This window comes from Phaethon aethereus (genome assembly GCF_964289735.1).
Source record: "Phaethon aethereus genome assembly, chromosome: 2".
NCBI classification, from domain to species: Eukaryota; Metazoa; Chordata; class Aves; order Phaethontiformes; family Phaethontidae; genus Phaethon; species Phaethon aethereus.
Genome location: NC_138582.1, coordinates 148,165,390 through 148,185,501, shown reverse-complemented (window position 1 = coordinate 148,185,501; position 20,112 = coordinate 148,165,390). Strand labels below are relative to the sequence as shown.

General features: G+C 38.2%; 1 protein-coding gene across 2 annotated transcripts in view; it reads left to right on the top strand.

Moving 5' to 3' along the window:
* MINDY3 (MINDY lysine 48 deubiquitinase 3) overlaps window positions 1-12,821 on the top strand; it is a gene marked incomplete at both ends in the record, with an annotated part of 64,205 nt that extends 51,384 nt beyond the window's left edge. For both annotated transcript variants that reach the window (XM_081996401.1, XM_081996400.1), the window contains 5 exons: window positions 1,853-1,925; window positions 2,797-2,869; window positions 7,935-8,022; window positions 11,300-11,371; window positions 12,672-12,821. In XM_081996401.1, coding sequence (XP_081852527.1) covers window positions 1,853-1,925; window positions 2,797-2,869; window positions 7,935-8,022; window positions 11,300-11,371; window positions 12,672-12,821 — 456 coding nt within the window. The remainder of the gene's footprint in view (window positions 1-1,852; window positions 1,926-2,796; window positions 2,870-7,934; window positions 8,023-11,299; window positions 11,372-12,671) is intronic.
* Window positions 12,822-20,112: the final 7,291 nt, after the last annotated feature.

The following is a 20,112-nucleotide window of genomic DNA, read 5'->3' as shown; positions in this document are numbered from 1 at the left end:
CATGTTATACTTCCAGCAGATGTCCAGTAGGTTGAAGTCCCCCACAAGAACAAGGGCCAGCGAACGCGAGACTTCTGCCAGTCGCTTATGGAATGTCTCATCTGTCTCTTCATCCTGGTTGGGTGGTCTGTAACAGACTCCCAGCAGGATATCTGCCTCATTGTCCTTCCCTCTCATCCTTACCCACAAGCACTCTACTTGGTCTTCACAATCTTTGATTTCTATGCAATCAAAACACTCCCTAACATACAGAGCCACCCCACCACCTCTCCTTCCCTGCCTATCCCTTCGGAAGAGCTTATAGCCATCCATTGCAGCACTCCAGTCATGAGAAGCATCCCACTATGTTTCTGTGATGGGAACTACATCATAGCTGTCCCGCTGCACAATGGCTTCCAGCTCCTCCTGTTTGGTGCCCATGCTGTGTGCATTGGTGTAGATGCACCTGAGCTGGGCTATCAATTTCAACGCTGGCACGCTACCCCTAGGCTCAACTCTAGTGAGCCTGGTTTTATCCCCTTCCCCCTTAAATCTAGTTTAAAGCCCTCTCTATGAGACCTGCCAGCTCATAAGCAAGAATCCTTTGCCCCTTGGAGTCAGTTGCACTCCATCTGCTGCGAGGAGGCCCGGTGCCGTGTAAACCGCCCCGTGGTCAAAAAAACCAAAATTCTGACAATGGCACCAGCCCCTGAGCCATGTGTTGATCAGATGTGCTTTCCAGAAAATGAAGTTGAAATGAACTGGAAATAAAAAGATTATGTATACTTTATGAAACAGTTTAAGGTAACTTTTTGATTTGTAACAACTCAATGTACTTAATACACTATGAACAAAAGCGTGTTTGCCAGGGTTTAGTGTTACTCAGAGTAATGTCAGTGCTTGCTATTTCTGGGGGTCATAGCAGGTAACATTACATTTTCACTTTGACAGGAAGAAAAACTATAGAGAGGGTATTGTGAAATGCAGTGTTTCCCTCTGAGCAAGTTCTTAATTTTCCTTTCTATGTGAAAAACAACATGGGTGATTGTAAATTTGCAAGAGGAGATGTAGGATTTAAGTACTCCTAGTGAGCAGGTTTTGGAGCTCTATCTTGGAGTTTCGTGTTCTATCTGAATATCAAGTCTTTGTATCTTTTTAAACTAAAAAGTGTCTTGAATAGGTGCATTTCTTACCCTTTATGCCACCTTTCATTTCTCATTAATAACTTCTCAATTTCACTTTTTTTATAATAATGTTTTGGGCATAAAACCAGAGGGATATGCTTTTTGCTGGTTTTACAAAAGGATATAGACATGTGCCTGTCCACGTATGTTTTGGAAAGCGTAATTGTATTTGATATTTTAAAAGTCACAGATTAATAAAAGCATTACAATATCTACTATTGAAATAATACTTTTTTAATGCAGTTAAGAAATTTGTGTTCTGCTATTCTGTGCAATGGACTTAAAAAAATTCTCTCACAGCTTTCAATCTAAATAATTTTTATATGCTTCCGTATATGCACAGTACACTCACTAAATTTCACTGGTACATGTATATGTGTTTCCAGATACAAAGAATGATACTACATGTCTAAATCTCCACATAACACACGTAGTGTCCAAGTAGCTTTTGTGCCACAACATCTGCATGAAAAGACTTACATAAAATTTGTCTAGAAGTTTGTGGAATAATCTTTAACGTATTTCTTTATCAGCAATATTGCCAAATTACTGTAATTTTTCTTTTGTGTTTAAATTTGCATTAATTTAAGGTCCAAACTTGTGTAGTATGGCTAAATATTTCCTTAGTAACCTGTATCTTAATTAAGAATATTCTGAAAGTTTTCTTCTGTTTTTTTATTCCTCTTAAGGATATGGCCCTTGTTGCTCCTGAAGCACCTTCAGAACAAGCTAGAAGAGTTTTCCAGACATATGACCCTGAGGGTAAAGGCTAAACTTCTTGCTGAAATAAGATTTTATAATCAAAATGTACTAATTCAATAGAGAGAAATATTAATGAATACTGCATTGTGTAGGGTATCTCTTCAAAAATAGGACCATTATTTTCTAAAATTTGTTCAAATACTGCATTTTCAAATTCATTTTCCTTTCTGTGCCAGGGTAATATGCTGTTTACACCTGAGCTGATTAAGAGAGGAATGAAATAGTACTTAAGACAAGAAATTTTCAATACAGTAGTCAATCTACAAGTGAGATGAAGAAATTTTCTGAGAATTCTGTAGTAAGGGAAGTTGACTACAACACTGTGCAGTGGGAAGTAGTGTTCTTGCAGCATAAGTTTTTTAACCTTGTAATGTTGTTTGTAATTAACATAAAGCTTAAATATAATTTGATTGCTCTTATATTACATTTTCATAAATTAACTGATCCACTGTGATTGCATTCTTCATGAAATTTTGTTCTTGAATGTACATGGCATACACTGAAAATTTTCTTCTATTTTGGAAAACCGAGGATGTCTAACATTGAAGTATTATTTTAACTAAACAAAAGGGAAAAATGTACAGTTATTACCCCATGGTATCAAGTGGACACTGGTATAGAAAGTGAATTCTTAGCAAGAATTAAGGTTCTAAGTGTATGAATGATAAACCCACAGTTTCTGTATTGCACGCCTCATTTTTTTTAAAGTGGGAGAGAAGTGTTTGAAAACTATATACCTTCTAGAACCCCCACCATTTGTTTGCAAATTTTAGAGATAAAGATATGCAGTATTTGTATTTTTTAATAAAATTTGTACTCCTAGAAAGCATTTTTTTGCTTTTCCTAACGAGAAGCTTTGCTACTCCTTCAGATAATGGTTTTATACCTGACACTCTGCTAGAAGATGTAATGAAGGCTCTGGACCTTGTTTCAGATCCTGAATAGTAAGTATAATAAAATTTAAATACTACAGAAGTATCAGTTAACCACATATTAATTATAATTTAGGGGTTTTTTCTAGATTTTTTCCTAGCATGCATTTTGGGCACAGAATGTTATTTTGAAGTGTTTAGATCAGCTTTAAATTAAATGGGAGGAATTCAAATTAAAATGTCTCTAACTTTGGTGGTCATAACTAGAAGCAAAAAAAAGCCTCTTATTTACTGCATTACTATATATGAGGAGATAGTAATGAATAGATTTCTGTATGTTAATGAGGGTGAAACTGTGTGACAGAAAAGCCAAACCACCAAGGTACTCAGCAGCAGATTAGCATTGGGTTACCACTGGATCTGTCTACAGAGTTTGAAGCTGAAACTGCTTCAGTTACACTTTTGTTTCCACCAACACTCAGTACCTTGTAGTGTTTATAATTGTCATTTGTCTCCAGAAATGACACCTTGATTTCTAGGATTAGAGATAAAACTATCAAATGAAAAAGGTAATTTATTTTCAATTGGAAATAAATGTGGACAGACAGGACTAATATTCAGTGGCAGCATGGTGTCAAAGCTTACCATGTTTTGCCACTAAATGTTTAATCCAGAAGAGAGAGCTATGTGCTTGAACTTTCTTACATCACCAAAAGCTGGTTGTGCTCTTTCATAAGCATATGGTCTGGTTTATTGGGGTCTAAATCAGTTTTTCTGTGGAATGGCTGTGGAGACTGCAAGTTTACTTACCACAATGATCTGAAATTTGATTGTTGCCATTTTCTGTCCTTTCATATGTTATGAAGTACCACAAAGTTTACTGAGCTGTTCTCTGTGGAGAATAGGAGTGAAAATTGAAACCAAAAGACACCCAGGAAACTAAAACCAAAGAAAATACAAGAGAAAAAGGCTAGCATTCATATCATGTCAATAAATGGTGAAATCTGCAGACGTTTTTTTTAAAGCAGAAAAAAGAAAAAAGCCTTCATTTAATAGGTCTGAGAAGTTTTCTTTTGGCCTTTTTGTTCTGCTGCCTCAATAAATCTGCAGAAATCCTCTTTCTGCATTCAGCAATTTTTCCATTTGGCTGCTTGGCCTTCAGGGTGTTTGTGGCATAGCCCTGGCCTATTTTATTGTGTATAGCACAACAAATATAAGTTGATGTAGGAAGAGTCAGTCAGAAGGCCTACTATATTGAAAAAGCATGATCAGACCATGGAATATTCAGTCTTGAAACATCTCTTCTTAAATAAAAATGTTGTCTAATACTACCGTCTTGAGGACCTACTCTTTTTTGGTTCTAGACGTCCTGTCTACTTAATGTGGAACACAGGTATAAATAACACATTTCAAATTTCATGCAGGGTCTTCTGGTTGTTTTTTGTTTGTTTATTTTTAAGTAAAATTAAAGGCATTGCTTCCAAGTGTACTATTTACATTTTTTAGTTCAAGAACTAAATGGAAATTCTTTGTGATCATCTAATCCAAGGCTTTAAGCTTATCAGAATCTCAAGATGAATAACGGTCAGACCTGCGTAGAGTTTGAGAATTATAGAAGGGAAAACTTTGTAGAGCAGATGTGAATTAACAAGGTGGATTAGCCATTCCAGTACTGAATGCCGTTGCATATGATTTTAGTAAAATTTTCTAATCTTTTAGTAAATACATCTGAGAACCCAGCTCTCTTGTTTGTTTCTAAAAACCATCTGATACCTTTTAGGGCACCGATTTGAGTACATCTGTGACTCTAGGTTTAGCTGGTTTAAACCATTTTATCCTATCTGTCTATTTGACCAGTGCTGGAGGCCTTTGTCCCCACACAATTCTCAGCCATCAGTATCATCACCCCAACATTCATATGCTCTTCAGTTAAGATGCTAGACTTTGCGCTGAAGTGACTGAAGCACGTACACACACATGTTTTGGTAGTTCTGCTGTAGTACTGGTAACATTGAATGGTGTTAGCTATTTGCTGAATGAAAGAGCCTCAGTTGAAACATACAGTAATCAATTTTATTAAATCTCCCCTCCTGCTTGATTGATTTAATTTTTTACACTGCCCATACTTAAAAACTTAGTACGGCTCTGCATTTTTAAACAGTTCTTGTATTTCATTAGTGAGTATATAGCTTGCTTTAATTTTATTACATAATTTTAAGTGCATTTTCAAAAATAACTTTACTTAAATCTGCCTTGGTTCTGCTTACAAAAAATGTTTTTAGAACTCTGTTGCAGCATTTCAAGAATTTGAGCATGTTTTAGACAGCTACTGAAATATCTTAAATTTTGTGCTTTGGGAACAGTAGGAGTGAGAAATAGAAGGATTAAAGTCCAGTATCTTGCAAATCCTCCACTATAGTTTCACTTGAATAGTGAAAATGATTTTTTTAAGGTATTAAGTTAACATAGTTTATAGGATATCACATTCAGTTTCATTAATTTTGAAATTTCTTTTCCAAGGGCCTTAACAGAGCCACTCTCTTAAAAATCGCATAACGTATTCTGTGTGTATTGAGGCAAAACCAAAAAGCATCACAAATTACTACTACTACTATGTTAGGATGAAGAAAGGAAGCTACTTAAAAATGAAGACATGTAAGTGGTATCCAAAAGGATAAAATGCTTACATGCAACAATAGTCAAAAAAAGCTAGGAGAGACACCTTCTGCCCTCAGCCCCCAACAAAAGACACCTAGGTGGTTAAAAACCTAGGTGGTATAAAAGAGGCAGCTATGAGAAGCTAAGACTGTGTCTTCTGAAAGGAAAATGTAGTGCCTACACAAAAAAAATAGGGAAGAATGTACCATTATGGAACATTAACTGTAAATACAAAATAAAGCAGAGTTAAAATCTTCTGATGACTGAACTGCAAAGTTATAAAATAATTTTATTTCATATATATGTATGTATAATGTAATATAATAAAATATATTTATTATTATAAACTAATAGTATATTTTTTAAGCCTATCATCAGAACCAGGAGACTTGCAAGAAGTCTGTAGTGCTGATAGGTGATCCCCAATATTAAAAAGTATTCAAAATCAGTAAGAAAAGTGTAGTGAATTCCTCTTCATATTCACTGGGGCAGACAATAGGGATGAGTTCTCATTTTCACTGGGGAAGATTACAGGGAGGTTTCCACACTTCAGCCTTTTTATGGGTGGTCAGAGTAACTAGGAATCTGGAGTGTCAAGATAAGTAAAAAAACCCCAAAATTCTGAAGAAAAATCAGAATGAAATTGCTGAACTATTTTAGGTTACATACTACTGTAAAGTGTCCTGGTACCAGACAGTACCAGAATGAGAAGGTGACAAATGGACAATGGTACTTAGAAAAGAATTTGAAGGACAATCTGGAGGAAATTTACATGTAAATGTTTCATGTGTAAACACGGGATAAGAAGGAAGGTTTTCTTATAGATAAATTAACTGATCAACAGATAAAAATGTCATTTTTTCTTAATGGAGGGGGATCATTAGAGGAATTTGACAGGAATTTGTGTTAGGTCTGTGAAGTTTGTCTTAGCACCAGTGAGGATTTGAAGGTAGGGATTAATGTGATAGTTTGCTGCTGATACAAAAGTATTTGAGATATTAAAAAATGGTGTGGAAGAGCAGCAGAAGTTACTGCAGGACAGGGTAGCAGAGAAGTCTCAATACAGTAAATGTAGCTTGATTGCACTTGGGATAAAACAATCCTGATTTTCTATACACATTTTTGGGCTGTGAACTAGATATTACCATTCAGGAAATAGATCTTAGATTTAAATTGATACACAGTGATAGACAGACATATGGAGTGGGATTTCTAGGAATTATGCCATTGTATAAAAGCATGACATTTCACTCCATCTTAATAAAAGAACATTGTAGAAAGATATCAGTAAGGCAACGAGGCTAATCGAAACTACAGAATGGCATTAGTACAAGTAAGAACTAGTTTAGGACTATTCGACCTCGAAAAGAGAGACAACCATTGGCATGTACTAGAGGTCTCTAAAAGAGTTTCACAGTACAAAAATGAATTCAAACTGAATTATCAGGCGGCAGGTTCAAAACAGGAGGAGATACTTATTCCCATAATCCATAGTGTAATTTTAATTTTGTGAGTGGAGTTTATGAAATGCCACATGTGTATATGGGTTCAAAGCCAATTAGGCGCATGCATGGAAAGAAAAAACATGTATCTTTGTGTTTTAGATACTGCCTCTCACTGAAGATGTCTTTGAGCAGCAGACTGCTGGAAATGGGGAGGGTAAACTAAGGATATCACTGTATGTTTGCCCTGTTGTACTCTTTTGTAAGCATCCACTACTGACCAGTGTCAGAAACAGGATACTGGGCAAGACGCTCAGTTGGTTTGACCCAGTGAGGGCACTCTTGTGTACGGTACAACTTGTAACTTGGGCAAAAGGATAGGGAGATGCAAATAAATGTCTAAGCAAGCTGATGCCTGTAGAAATATATTGCTTAAACAGAAATACAAAGTTATAGTTGCCGTTCATTTGTAGTGACCTGAAATTATATCGTATTCATGCAATAAGGCTTTCAGATTAGTACTGTTAATAACTTTATTATTCATTGTTTTTGACTTCTTTGATATCAAGGACATGATGTAAATAAGAAATGTGTCTGTTAATTTTATTTCAGTGTACTTAGAAAATCTTGGAGGCTTTTCAAATCTCCATTTAAAACCAGGTTGTTTGGTAGTTACGGAGCTGTATTTAAAAGATGACTGTTTTATGTATCTAAGTTCCAGAATGCTTACAAGACAGCAAAACGCCTTTTGGGCTGTAAACCTGGTTTTAGATTATGTGGGTCTCAAATTATTTTACCAAATATGGTGGTCCTTCAGAATTATCACTTATTTAATTTAAAATAACAGATTACTTTTATTTAAAAATAACCATGTTTTGGCAACTTGCATGCCATTCTGGTGTAGTTGTCACTTAATCTTAAAAATAGAATACTATTGCTATACTTGGCAGCCAGTACTGTGGTAGCACAGCATAACTTAGTCATGCAAGAATAAAAATGTCTTACTCATACTTTTATATTCCATGTTTTTGTCACAGTGTAAACCTCATGAAGACCAAATTAGACCCAGAAGGACTGGGCATCATATTACTGGGTCCCTTTCTGCAAGAATTTTTCCCTGAGCAGGTAATCAATACAGCTTTAATGCTGCAGAGCATTGTCTATTCTGCTTGTCTTTGAGATTCGTTAAACACTTCCATCAATATCACAGAGCTATTTTTAATAATAAGTATTGCATTCATTTGACACAGCTGACCAGCGAGTAACTTCTTGTATTACACAACAAACTGTAGACTTCCATTTTGCATAAGGTATCCATGATTTTGTCAGCTTTACATTGGAAGGAAACTCCATTGTAGTGACAAGTTCTAAAATTAACTTCAGGAAATATATAATCATTTTGCATATGAAATTGAACTGGTTCCCTACTCAAAAAGTTCGTATGAGTTTCGTTTTTCTGCGAATAAATTACCATGCTGTTTTTATCCATATTACAAAAGTCTGCTGTAATTGCTAGCAAATGGGAAAAGGTTACAAACATATTTAAAACTATTTTTATGTATATTTCAAATGATGTAAAATTTTTTACAGTGTTACAAAAAGTCATGATACAGCTGTGTTTGGCATATGTGGAAGTCAGTATCTGCCAGGGTTATGGAAAATTATTTTCAAATTCTGAATCTGTTCCGTTTATTCATTAAGATAGCACCACCACTGAGAAGTGTGTTTTAACCTAACACTGCTGTCCTCTTCTCCCCTTGCCCTGGGTCATGTTTTCCTGTCCTCACACTGCCTCCCTCCTGCCACCAGGAACCTCTTTGTACAGAAATGTGGTAAACCAGAACAGGGAACTGCTCCGGCTGAGAGCTCTCTTTGCAGGTTTATAGAGGCTTGTTCCATGGCCATGCAAATGCTTGTCTTGGCAGGAGAGAATGGGTTTCCCCAGGGACAGAAAGATAGGCTGGTGAGGCAAGAGAAGGGCTGAGAGAAGACTTCTGTGGCTTAACATGTCACTGAAACTATATGGCTTAATTTTTACAACAAAGGAAATGTGAAACTAATAAAACGCCTACAGCAAGACCCTCTTTGTTAAGGGTTGTGCAGCACTGTTTGGGTGTAGTATTCTGTACTATGAAAGTCTGGTCATTCAGAAGACACCAGAACTTCACTGCCAAAGATGGTAGGGACTGAATATATCATTAAGGGATGATTCATCATCTAGAGGAAAAAGGAGTTAGACTGTTCATTTTCTCCAGATTTACAGAATTGTATCTGCGTGGTGTGTTTGCCAACTGCTTCTTTTTCCTTTCATTTGTATCTCCAGAAGTGGAAATACCTTTACAATTGAATATAATTTAATCTTATTTCTTACAATTATATTACACTTGCAAATCTGGAAGACTCCACTGCTTAATTTTAGGCCCCAGATGCTTAGAATAAAGTTCAGAAAGCCAAAGCACATCCTCCATAATTGGCTGTGCCTAAACTGTCCAGTACTGTAGGCCATAGGTAGCTGGAGGAGAAAACAGCGTCGTATGGGGCTGCTGCATCTGTTGCCTATTGCTGACTGCAAAAGGGCAGCTGGGGAACGGAGCATAGTAGAATCATGGGCAGATATCTGCCTTAGTCACCTAGAGAGTTGGTGGAGGACCTCTTTACCTGTTGTAAAGTTGGAGCCCCCAGGTCGATGCATGTCCATCAAGTACTAACTCTCTGCTGCACGTGATTCCTCACCACTCAGTTTTGCCTGTGCTGTGGAACATTCGCTGGCTTCAGTAGAAAACACAGGAAGTGTTACTGCCTTAAGAGTACAGTCTGAACAACCAGCATAGTTTGGACTGGGATCTGCCAGTATCAGTTAATGAATGAATGCTGAGGGCACGGATATGCTGCCCAATCTGTCAGTGCTCTGTGAATCAGAGAGCAGGAGCCCTTCTCCATACTGACACCTCGTTCAGAATTCTTTCTGAAAGTGAAATTCTACAGAAATGAAGATGAATGTCTTTCTTCAAAATACTGTGAGGAAATAGCAGATGTCAGTGATGGTTGGAACTGTTGATGTTCTCTTTTATGCACTATTTGAACACTTACCTAGTGCTCAGGAGATCCAGTTTTGATTCCTTCTTTGCTGTGAATATTCAAGCCCCCATTCTTAACTCTCCTAGAAAGTACTAAACTCCACCTCAAAAGCAGGAAGGGATCTCAGCTTTCTGTTTCAAAGCTGTTGGCTTAAAAGAAAAATATTCTAAAATCATTCAGCCTGAGAGAGCAAGCCTGACTCTAGTGCTTAGGGCAGTCACCTGGAGAGGGGGATTCCTGAATTCCCCTGTAGCCCCTTTTTTTGGGAAACAATTACTGCACCAAATTCTTAACATCCATGGGACAAGAACTGGAAAGCAGCATTTCTTTTCCTTCAGAGTGAGCATACCTTCCTCAGGGAAAAGAATGTGTGCTCTTTTTTTCCCAGCAAAGCTTGATTTTATTCATCTTTGTGAATAAGGTTTTATTAATCTCTTGATTTTATTCATCTCTTCTGCAAGTAGAGTCACCACTTACCTTCCTTTTCACCACCCTCCCTCCACTGAATAGCCTGGGTTGCTGTGAGAGACCCATACAGAGATAAGGTTTTGAGTCATTTAAGAGGAGAAAAATGAGTGAGGGCTTTTTGTAATCTAATGGATGTACTGTAACCGCAGCAGCTTTCTTCTCATTCCCGCCTTTACCTCCATATACTTAAAAAAGGGATAAGCTGTTGTTTGGAGCCTGGTCCAGTGGGCATAAAAGAGATGTTACTACACCTGATTTGTGTTTACTGATTCACTGAAATGCAAAGCTCTTCAGTCCTTTTAGGACTAAAGCATTTAAACACCTGAAGTGGTAAAGGTTGACAACTGCAATACATCTGCTGTTAGGCCTCAGCTGAACAGCTGTCTTCACAATTAGTTTACAGTTAGGCAGGTGTGGGCATAAATAACTTTTTAGGTCTAAAATGGAGGGTTGGAGATTGGATCTGGTCCTTAGTAAATATTTAACATAGTAGCATCCAAACAGTCATAAATACACGTGAATGTGGCTACTACCTAAGGTGTCTGACTTGAAAAATTAGGACAGTTTCTACATAGTCAGTGCTGAAGTTTTAGCTTGAAGTGTCCAGATGAACACAGAAAATCATGACTTACTCTCAGGGGTGTTACCCATTAATTTACTGACATCTTTTTATTACTTCTGATGAGAAAGGTAAAATGAACAAAATCTTCAAGATGATGTCACCTAAAAGAAATTGTACATTTGTACAATTTCCTTGAGTCTTCCTGTTTAAATGCATCTGTCTAGTTGTAAAGAGAAGAGACTGTCGAGGCACAGTGTATAAGTTACATGAAATTAACTGTCTTCTTTCTGCTAGGACTCCAGGGTTTCAGAGTCGTTCACTGTTTACCATTACAATGGACTGAAGCAGTCTAACTATAATGAAAAGGTAAGATTTAAGAAACATAAATCTAGCCTTAATAACCATTAGTATGCAGAACTGACTCCCTGTGTTAAATTGTAAAACTGATGATAGTTACAGGGAAAATACTTTAATTTGAAACAGACTTTTTACAAAACTATTATTTTGATAATTTTCTTCCAAAATTATATATTTGGAATTGGAAACTGCTTTGTGCCCCTGATCATATTTTAGCTAGTATACTGGATCAGTTGGCTAGACTGCATATCTTAACCTGTGTGTTTTAAATAGAGCACTTCTCATGCATATCCATGAGAAGTGAGATCTGAACTGTAAAGAACAATGGAGCTGTAACACAGACAAACTGCAACTTTATAAGTAACCCTACATCTATTTTGAAATGTTTGGAATTTTTTTGTGAAGTATTTTAGTACTCCAGACCTACATCAAAAATGGATAGGTTTTGGAACCACTTAGTGGTGGACAAAAATGACCTGTTTCATTTTCAGCGTTCTTGGAAGGAGGGGTATACATGACACTCCATGGCTGCCTCTAAGTTAGTTCCTGAATTAGCATTTAGGGTAGAAAAGTTTAAGGCATTAATAGACATAGGGAACAAAAATAACTTCAAATAAGAAGACTCTTTGAGAAAGTGTGTATACTCAGTCTTTGGAATAGCTTGGAGTTAAGTCCTTAAAATTACCCCTGTAAAATGTCCAGCAGTTTCGTACCCCAAAATGTAGGCAAAAGCATTCAAAGATGCACTTCTCTTTACTGTTGAACACATACACATAATCAAGAAAATGTAAACAAATTTTTGTTTTCAAAGAATTCTGCTTATAGCATTTTGATTATTGTTTTATGAATAGAGCTGATTTGCAACAGAAGTTCCATGTTATAGAAAATTAGTTCCATAAAGTTAAGTCTAAGGAAGACTGTCCTTATAAAAATAACAATACCAAACTTTGCAATTACAACAGTAGTAGAAGATCTGTTGTCACAGAATTTTTGCATTGCATTTCCTAGATTTTTTTTTTTCCCCCCAGTTTTGGCCTTTACTGTATATTGAATTAAACAGTCAAATGAATATGGACTGATCAGGATTTTCAGGCACTTGAGTCTAACAGATTAGTTTTTTTGATCTCATACCTCACTTAATTTAAAAAAAAAAGTATATAAAACTTCATGGATTTGCTTTTTGTAGTTAAAAAAAAAAGTATCATAACAAATCCTGTCCTAACCCAGTGAAAATAATAGAATAGAGAGTTTTAAATAAATAGAGAGTTTTTAAACAAACAGGCTGACATAATTGGATTTATTTTGACAGGTCATGTATGTAGAAGGCACAGCAGTTGTTATGGGTTTTGAAGAACCAATGCTACAGACCGACGACACTCCTGTAAAACGCTGCTTGCAAACCAAATGGCCATATATAGAATTACTCTGGACCACAGATCGATCTCCTTCTTTAAATTGATATGTTGTGCCTAAACAACATACTACTATCGAATGCTTGAATGGGGATACAAGAGTCCGTATTTGCTTGGAAAAGGGTATACTTTGACTGTGTGGAGTTATACACTGGTATCATTAATGAATTGTAAATAACGATTACAAACACTGTTTCAGTGTTAATTGGAATATTTAATTTTTTAATCAGATTGATTTCTATTATAATAGTTTGTCTTTTTTGGCCACTGTAGTACTGTTAATGTGAGTTATCCTAAAAAAAAAAAGCCTACTTATAAAGTCTTAAAATTATTTTGCCATCTCATGAAGATTTGAAAATCATCTGATATTGCAGAATCTGCATATTAGATGTCAGATCTTTAAAACATAAAACACATTCAGCTTCCTCTGAACCATATAGGCATGCTTTATTATTTAAATTATATTGGCTTACATTACAGTACCATAATGTGTGGACTAGTCTGGCCTTTGCACTGGATATGTTTTAATGAGTTTAAATTTTCTGCAGTTTTTCCTAAAACCTAATTTTACATAAAGAGCTTGCACAATGTGACATAAATATGATACATTTTTAGAAATATTAATTAGTATAATTCATAGATACTCTTTCTTGGCAGTTGTATATTACTGTGGCTTAGTTATCAGGCATGTTAAAAGTGAACACAAAATCTGAGGAAAAACAGATGTATTAATATTTATTTGAATTTGTATAAAAGAAATGTAAAAACATCGGAAAGAATTTCTTGTTCTATAATCTCTAACCTATTAAAACTTAAAATATTGCCAAATACCTCTTCTCAATTTGTCCAAACAGCAGTGTAAGCCAGCGTTATTGTATGTGTTAAGTGCATGAGAACATCTGTTATTACATTATTATATTCCTTTATTTATTATCAACTTGTTAGCCCTAAAATAAAATCTTTTCCTTGAATCATGATGTACTGTTTTAAGTTTTGTTTTAATCAAACTTGGTTTACTGCCTCTCTAAGATGATGCAAAGGGACTGTGGTTTTAGAAATATCAGGTTTCGAGTTGAACACATCTCAGGAAAAAGAACAGCAAAAGATAACTTACTGCATCTTAACTGTGATTGCAGAGCCTATGCTATTGCCAGCAGGGCTGAATTTTGCATTCAGAATTCTTTACTTTTTAAAAAAATTATTTTCATGTGTGAATAACAGTATGACTCTAGAATGATCAACATGCAGGAAAAGAAACTGATTTGGTCAAAAATTAGGTTTGTAGTGTTGGGGAGACACCCGTGTTGGAGAATTTGCACTCTAGTAGTGGTAGAAAGAGAAAAACCTTTGCATGACACTTTGCAGATGTGTCCTCTGCAAGACTGTATATCTGTTAGATTTACATCTGGAAATGGGTGAACAGTATAGTTCTGTGGTGGGTTGGCCTTGGTTGGCCACCAGGTGCCCACCCAGCTGCTCGCTCACTCCCTCTCCTCAGCAAGACAGGAAGAGAAAATAGTTGAAAAAGCTCCTTATCTCGTCAAGATAAAGGCAAGGAGATTGCTCACCAATTATAGTCACAGGCAAAACAGACTCTTAAGTTTAATTTACTGCATATTAAAAATAGAAATAGTGATAAACAAAAATAAAACTAAAAGCACCTTCTCCCCCACCCCCCTTCTTCCCAAGCTCAACTTCAATCCCAGCTCCTCTACCTCCTCCCCACCAAGCGGCATGGGAGAATGGGGAATGGGGGTTGTGATCAGTTCATCAGACATTGTCTCTGCTGCTCCTTGCTCCTCACACTGTTCCCTTGCTCCAGCGTGGGGTCCCTCCCATGGGAGACAATCCTCCATGAACTTCTCCAACGTGAGTCCTTCCCACAGGCTGCAGTTCTTCACAAACTGCTCCAGCCTGGGTCCCTCCATGGGTGCCATCCTCCAGGAACAGACGGCTCCAGCCTGGGTCCCCCATGGAGTCACAAGTGCTCCCAGCAAACCTGCTCCAGCCTGGGCTCCTCTCTCCACAGGTCCTGCCAGGAGCCTGCTCTGGCATGGGATCTCCATGGGCTTCAGGGCCCAGCTACCTACTCTGGCATGGGCTCCTACTCCTCCACCGGCTGCAGGTGGAGATCTGCTCCACCATGGAGCTCCACGGGCTGCAGGGGCACAGCCGGCCTTACCATGGTCTTCACCAGCAGCTGCAGGGGAATCTCTGCTCTGGTGCTTGGAGCACCTCCTCCCTCCCCCTCCTTCTTCACTCACCTTGGTGTCTGCAGACTTGTTGCTGTCACATATTCTCACTCCTCTCTCCCAGCTACCACATTGTGTTTTTTACCCTTTCTTAAACATGTTATCACAGAGACGCCACCAGCTTTGCTGACAGGCTTAGCTTTGTCCAGCAGCGAGTCCACCATAAAGCCAGCTGGAACTGTCTCTGCGCAACATGGGGACAGCTCCTGGTGACTTCATCTCACAGAGATGCTGCAGCCCTGTCCCCCCCCAGCTACCAAGCAAGTTCAATCAGGACTTGTTTAAAAACCTAACTTCTGAAATTACCATGACCATTCATTATTGCAGAACTGACAGCAGTGTATCTTACCTCTGAGATTTCTTTTTCTGAAAAAATCATTCCTTGGCAGATGACAGTAATTTCAAAGTTTCCTTAATTCATTTTATCTGACTCACTTTCCTTAGAACACAAATATTTGGTCTGGCTGCGTGGGCCTGATGCTAAAAGACTTGTGCAACAGTGGTACTGCTACTCAAAGGTGTATAGACAATTAATTAAGAGAATCTGCTTTAATCTGGACTGCCTGGCAAGTCTGAAACTTTAATTTTCCTAAAATGCTCAGGCTTGGTAGATTTTTGCTTTAGCTGGTTGTGCATATTAGAGATAAATGTCTTTAGGCAGACTTGCACTGACGTCTTGGAAGGTGACAATTCATTTTTCTCGCTCTCTCTCCTGGATTCTGGTGTCTGTCTTGGCTTGTGCTAGAGTACCCCACAGCAGAGCTTGCACTGAATCATAGCTTAAGTCTGTTACAATAAACAGCCTTTTTCTAGTCCACTGCCAAATACAATTTATGTTCTATCTCACAGGAAAAACAAAATTATCCATCTGTATGCTTTTTTATTCTCTCTTCTTTGTGAGGATGAATTTTGGGCAAAGGAGTCCAAGATGGGCCTGGATGGAGCAGACAAGTGATGTGGGAGTAAAATCCATTCGGGTAGTGGAATGGTTATGGCTATACAACAGTTCATGAGCAGGAACAACCTCCATTCACGCAACGCATACTGTGGACAGCCAGCCAGTGGACAGCCACTCTGGGTACTCTTGATTGCATGCGAAGCTGCTCAGCACATAGGATCAGGCACGCTCCGGAGAGCCCTGTCAGACTCCCGTGTGGGTTTGCAGGGATTGTTCTGCAAGTCTGCTGACCGCAATAGCCTGCGAGGCGCGGTGTGAACGCTGAGCGCATTCAGAGTCTCCCCTGCAATGTCCCTGCAGTTACATCCTTTGGGGTCTCGCACGCTAAGCAGCCAGTCTGTGCCTTCACTGAGGTGGTAGATTGGCTCATTTGATTCTGGTTTACATTGGTTTAATGTGACTGAACTAGCTGATGCTTATAAATGAAGAAAAAAATAGTATTTCAGTGAGATCTCTTGAAAGAAACATTTTTTTCACAGGCTATCAGTATAGGTTGGTAGAAGACTTAGTCTGCTCACTCTCAAATTAGCTTCAATGCTTTTCACATATTATTTACCTGTGCTAATATATTTTTAACTTGGACATCATTCACAGAGATAAAGTTCAAAACTGAATGTTGAACATCCCTTGTTGGCATGTCATCCTGAATTCAGATCCCACGAACTAGCATTTGGGGGAAGAAACAAGGTCTTGTAGTTGTAAAGTCTAGTAGTCTTTTAGTAAAGTTATTAGTCTAAGGGAACCTATCAAACCTTAAAGTACAGTTTGATGAGTTTGATAATTCTTAATTGAATTGGACACAAGCAAAAATTGTCAGGCTTTTTATTCCCAAATGCAGGAGAGCATCAGTTCATAGGTGAAAAGCACAGAAACGAGCCCCATAATGAACAAGGCCAGTTCATTGCTCTCAGAGACCTGTATATTGGCTAAAATTCATCCTTTTCAGTTAGGAGAGACAAGCAGGTGCTCAGATTCAGAAGCTGACAATAACCAGGCAGATGATAAGAAATTCATGCTCTTTGTAGAGCGTGGTCACATCCTCATTTTATCCTCTCGCTTTGCAACAGGATAATCAATACAAAATGTCTATATAATGGCTCCAATTACAGTTCAGGAGAAGGTTTCCTGCCTACAGAAACAAAACTAGGAAACAGCTAAGAAAAAGATAAGCTTTCCTGGGGAAATTGGACGCTTAAGCTTCTGTACTGTGTTTTGAAAAGATTTAACAGTAAAATTGTCATTAATTTTGACAAGATTTATGTTAAAATCCCATATGATTCTTTGAAACACTTAGCCTTCCTCTGCTAGCAAGTAGATTTCTAAATAATGACATAAATAAGATTAAGGCTTTCATAATAGAGCCTTCTATGAAATACTAATGTTTAAGGTTTGCTTCAACAAAATTTCCATAGAAGCTTTGGCTGATGTATTTTTAAGATTGGAAAGACCATAATGATATATTAACCTCACCAACTGCACATAATATAAGCTGTTGAAATCCACACCATGCATCTTGTATTTTTCTGTATAAATTATTTGGTCCCACATCTGACCTTCCACTTACTCTGTAGGGTAGATAATAACTTTTGGACTCTTGGATAAATGTTCTTATAAAAGCTCTCCATCCTGGCTCAAGGTCAGGTTCTAGAGCCTATTAAGACTTTTTAGTTCAATACTAAAAGCAGTTAATGTACTGGGCCATGGGCATGCTAAAGACCAATCTTCAGTCTACCAACAACTGGGGCAGCTGCTTAACTCTGGAGCAGTGCAGATCACAACATCCAGTCTGAAGTCTGAGGAAAGCAAGATCTGGAATCAGCTTCCAGTGATCAGAACAGGTATGGGTTACTTCTTAGGGAAACACTGCAAATCCTTCAAAACCCAGCAAGATCATTCTTTTTGTTTATCTCTTTGAATTGATTTGGAATATCCACACTCACGTCTCTCTTCTATACATGAGGAGAAACAAAAAGGAAAAGCGGAAGGGCACTGCTGTATGTTAACAACTCGGGGGTCAGAGGGTCTTGAAAGAGATTTCCTTCTTTTCATTCTGCCCTGCTCTCCATAGTTTGTAGCACTGATAGCCCTTTTTCCTTTTTTTTTTAATTTAGTTCAAAGCAACCAGGTTAGGTGGCATATATTTCAAACTGAAAGACAGGTACAAGGGGACCATTTGAGAACTATGTTCTTGCTATGCCCTTTCTGCTTCTCATTTGTGTCAACACTCACCTATCTCCAACTCTGCTAATTACTGAATTTGAACTCTGTTTTGGATAGATCTGTACAAGATGGATACAGCACCAGAATGTGCTGCCTTCTTACTCCCTGAGTGACACAGGTCTGGTGTGCTAGCTGAGCAGTTCTCCGAGCCCCAAAGACTTCACTTACGATGCTCAGCACTGGAACTGACTGTTCTTGTGCTAAATAAGAGCAAGGCATTATTATTATTTAGCATAAGGCAGCACAAGTTTCAAATGCCTTCAGCTGCCTGAAAACTGTATGACTTTTAAGAGTAGGTATTAACCCTACAAGTCATTGAGGTACTTCTGAATTTATTAGCAGTGCTTAAATCTCTAAGAGATACTTGTTCAATATAAAATAACAAAATCGTATAATGGTGATGTTTCACTCTAATAGCAAGAGTTAAGTCAAGTCAGTACAGTTATAAGGTGAGCAGATTTAAGGAATATTACAAGCCTGTGGGGACAGCTAAGGGTCACACAGTTAATGCTGGAAATAAACACACTGTTCTATTTTTGTGAACAGGAATGTCAGTCTTATCTCAATAATCTTGCCATAAAGCACTTAAAATAAAACAAGCACAAAAGTAAAGAAACCAGAACCTCAAAACAAAACAAACTACTCTCAGCTGCTTTCATAGGTATGCTCTACTGTAGCATGTTTATAAATGGGTTCTCTATTCTTTTAATATTTCTCTGATATTGTTTTGGACACTTCTGTATTATGAATGCTGAAAAACAATCCTTTCTTCCTCCTAACACAGTTGATTAAATAGAAAATAAAATGGTTCTCCTTTTCTTCCTACCTTTGAGCTGGCCAGAAAAAATACAAATAAGAATACTGTCCCTTCAAGATTTGGGTGTGATGCCCTATTTAGCTTTGTGGGGGAAGGGAACGATTCAGTCAGAAACAGTTTTTATATATTCTTAACAAAACCAGCTAGAACACTATTGTGAGGCTTGCAGAGGCAAAATATAGAATCATAGAATCATTTAGGTTGGAAAAGATCTTTAAGATCATCAAATCCAACCGTTAACCTAGAACTGCCAAGTCCACCACTAAACCACGCCCCTAAGCACCACATCATATGTCTTTTAAACACCTCCAGGGATGGTGACTCAACCACTTCCCTGGGCAGCCTGTTCCAATGCTTGACCACCCTCTTGGTGAAGAAATGTTTCCTAATATCCAATCTAAACCTCCCCTGTCACAACTTGAGGCCTTTTCCTCTTGTCCTATCACTTGTTACTTGGGAGCAAAGACTAACACCCACCTCACCACAACCTCATTTCAGGGAGTTGTAGAGAGCGATAAGGTCTCCCCTCAAGCCTCCTCTTTTCCAAGGTAAACCAGCCACGCCCTCAGCTGCTCCTCAGAAGACTTGTTCTCCAGACCCCCCATGAGCTTCATTGCCCTTCTCTGGACACGCTCCAGCATCTCAGCATCCTTCTTGTAGTGAGGGGCCCAAAACTGAACACAGGATTCAAGGTGCGGCCTCACCAGTGCCGAGTACAGGGGCACAATCACTTCCCTACTCCTGCTGGCCACACTATTTCTGATACATGCCAGGACGCTGTTGTCCTTCTTGGCCACGTGGGCACACTGCTGGCTCATGTTCAACTGGCTGTCAACCAGCACCCCCAGGTCCTTTCATGCCAGGCAGCTCTCCAGCCACTCCTCCCCAAGCCTGTAGCGTTGCATGGGGTTGTTGTGACCCTGGTGCAGGACCCAGCACTTGGCCTCGTTGAACCTCATACAGTTGGCCTCAGCCCATCAATCCAGCCTGTCCAGATCCCTCTGTTTTAAATTACTTTTATGAAGAAATTATGAGAGGAGCTTTCTACAGGCTCCATTCAATGCCACATGCAATAAAGTAATACTGGTCAT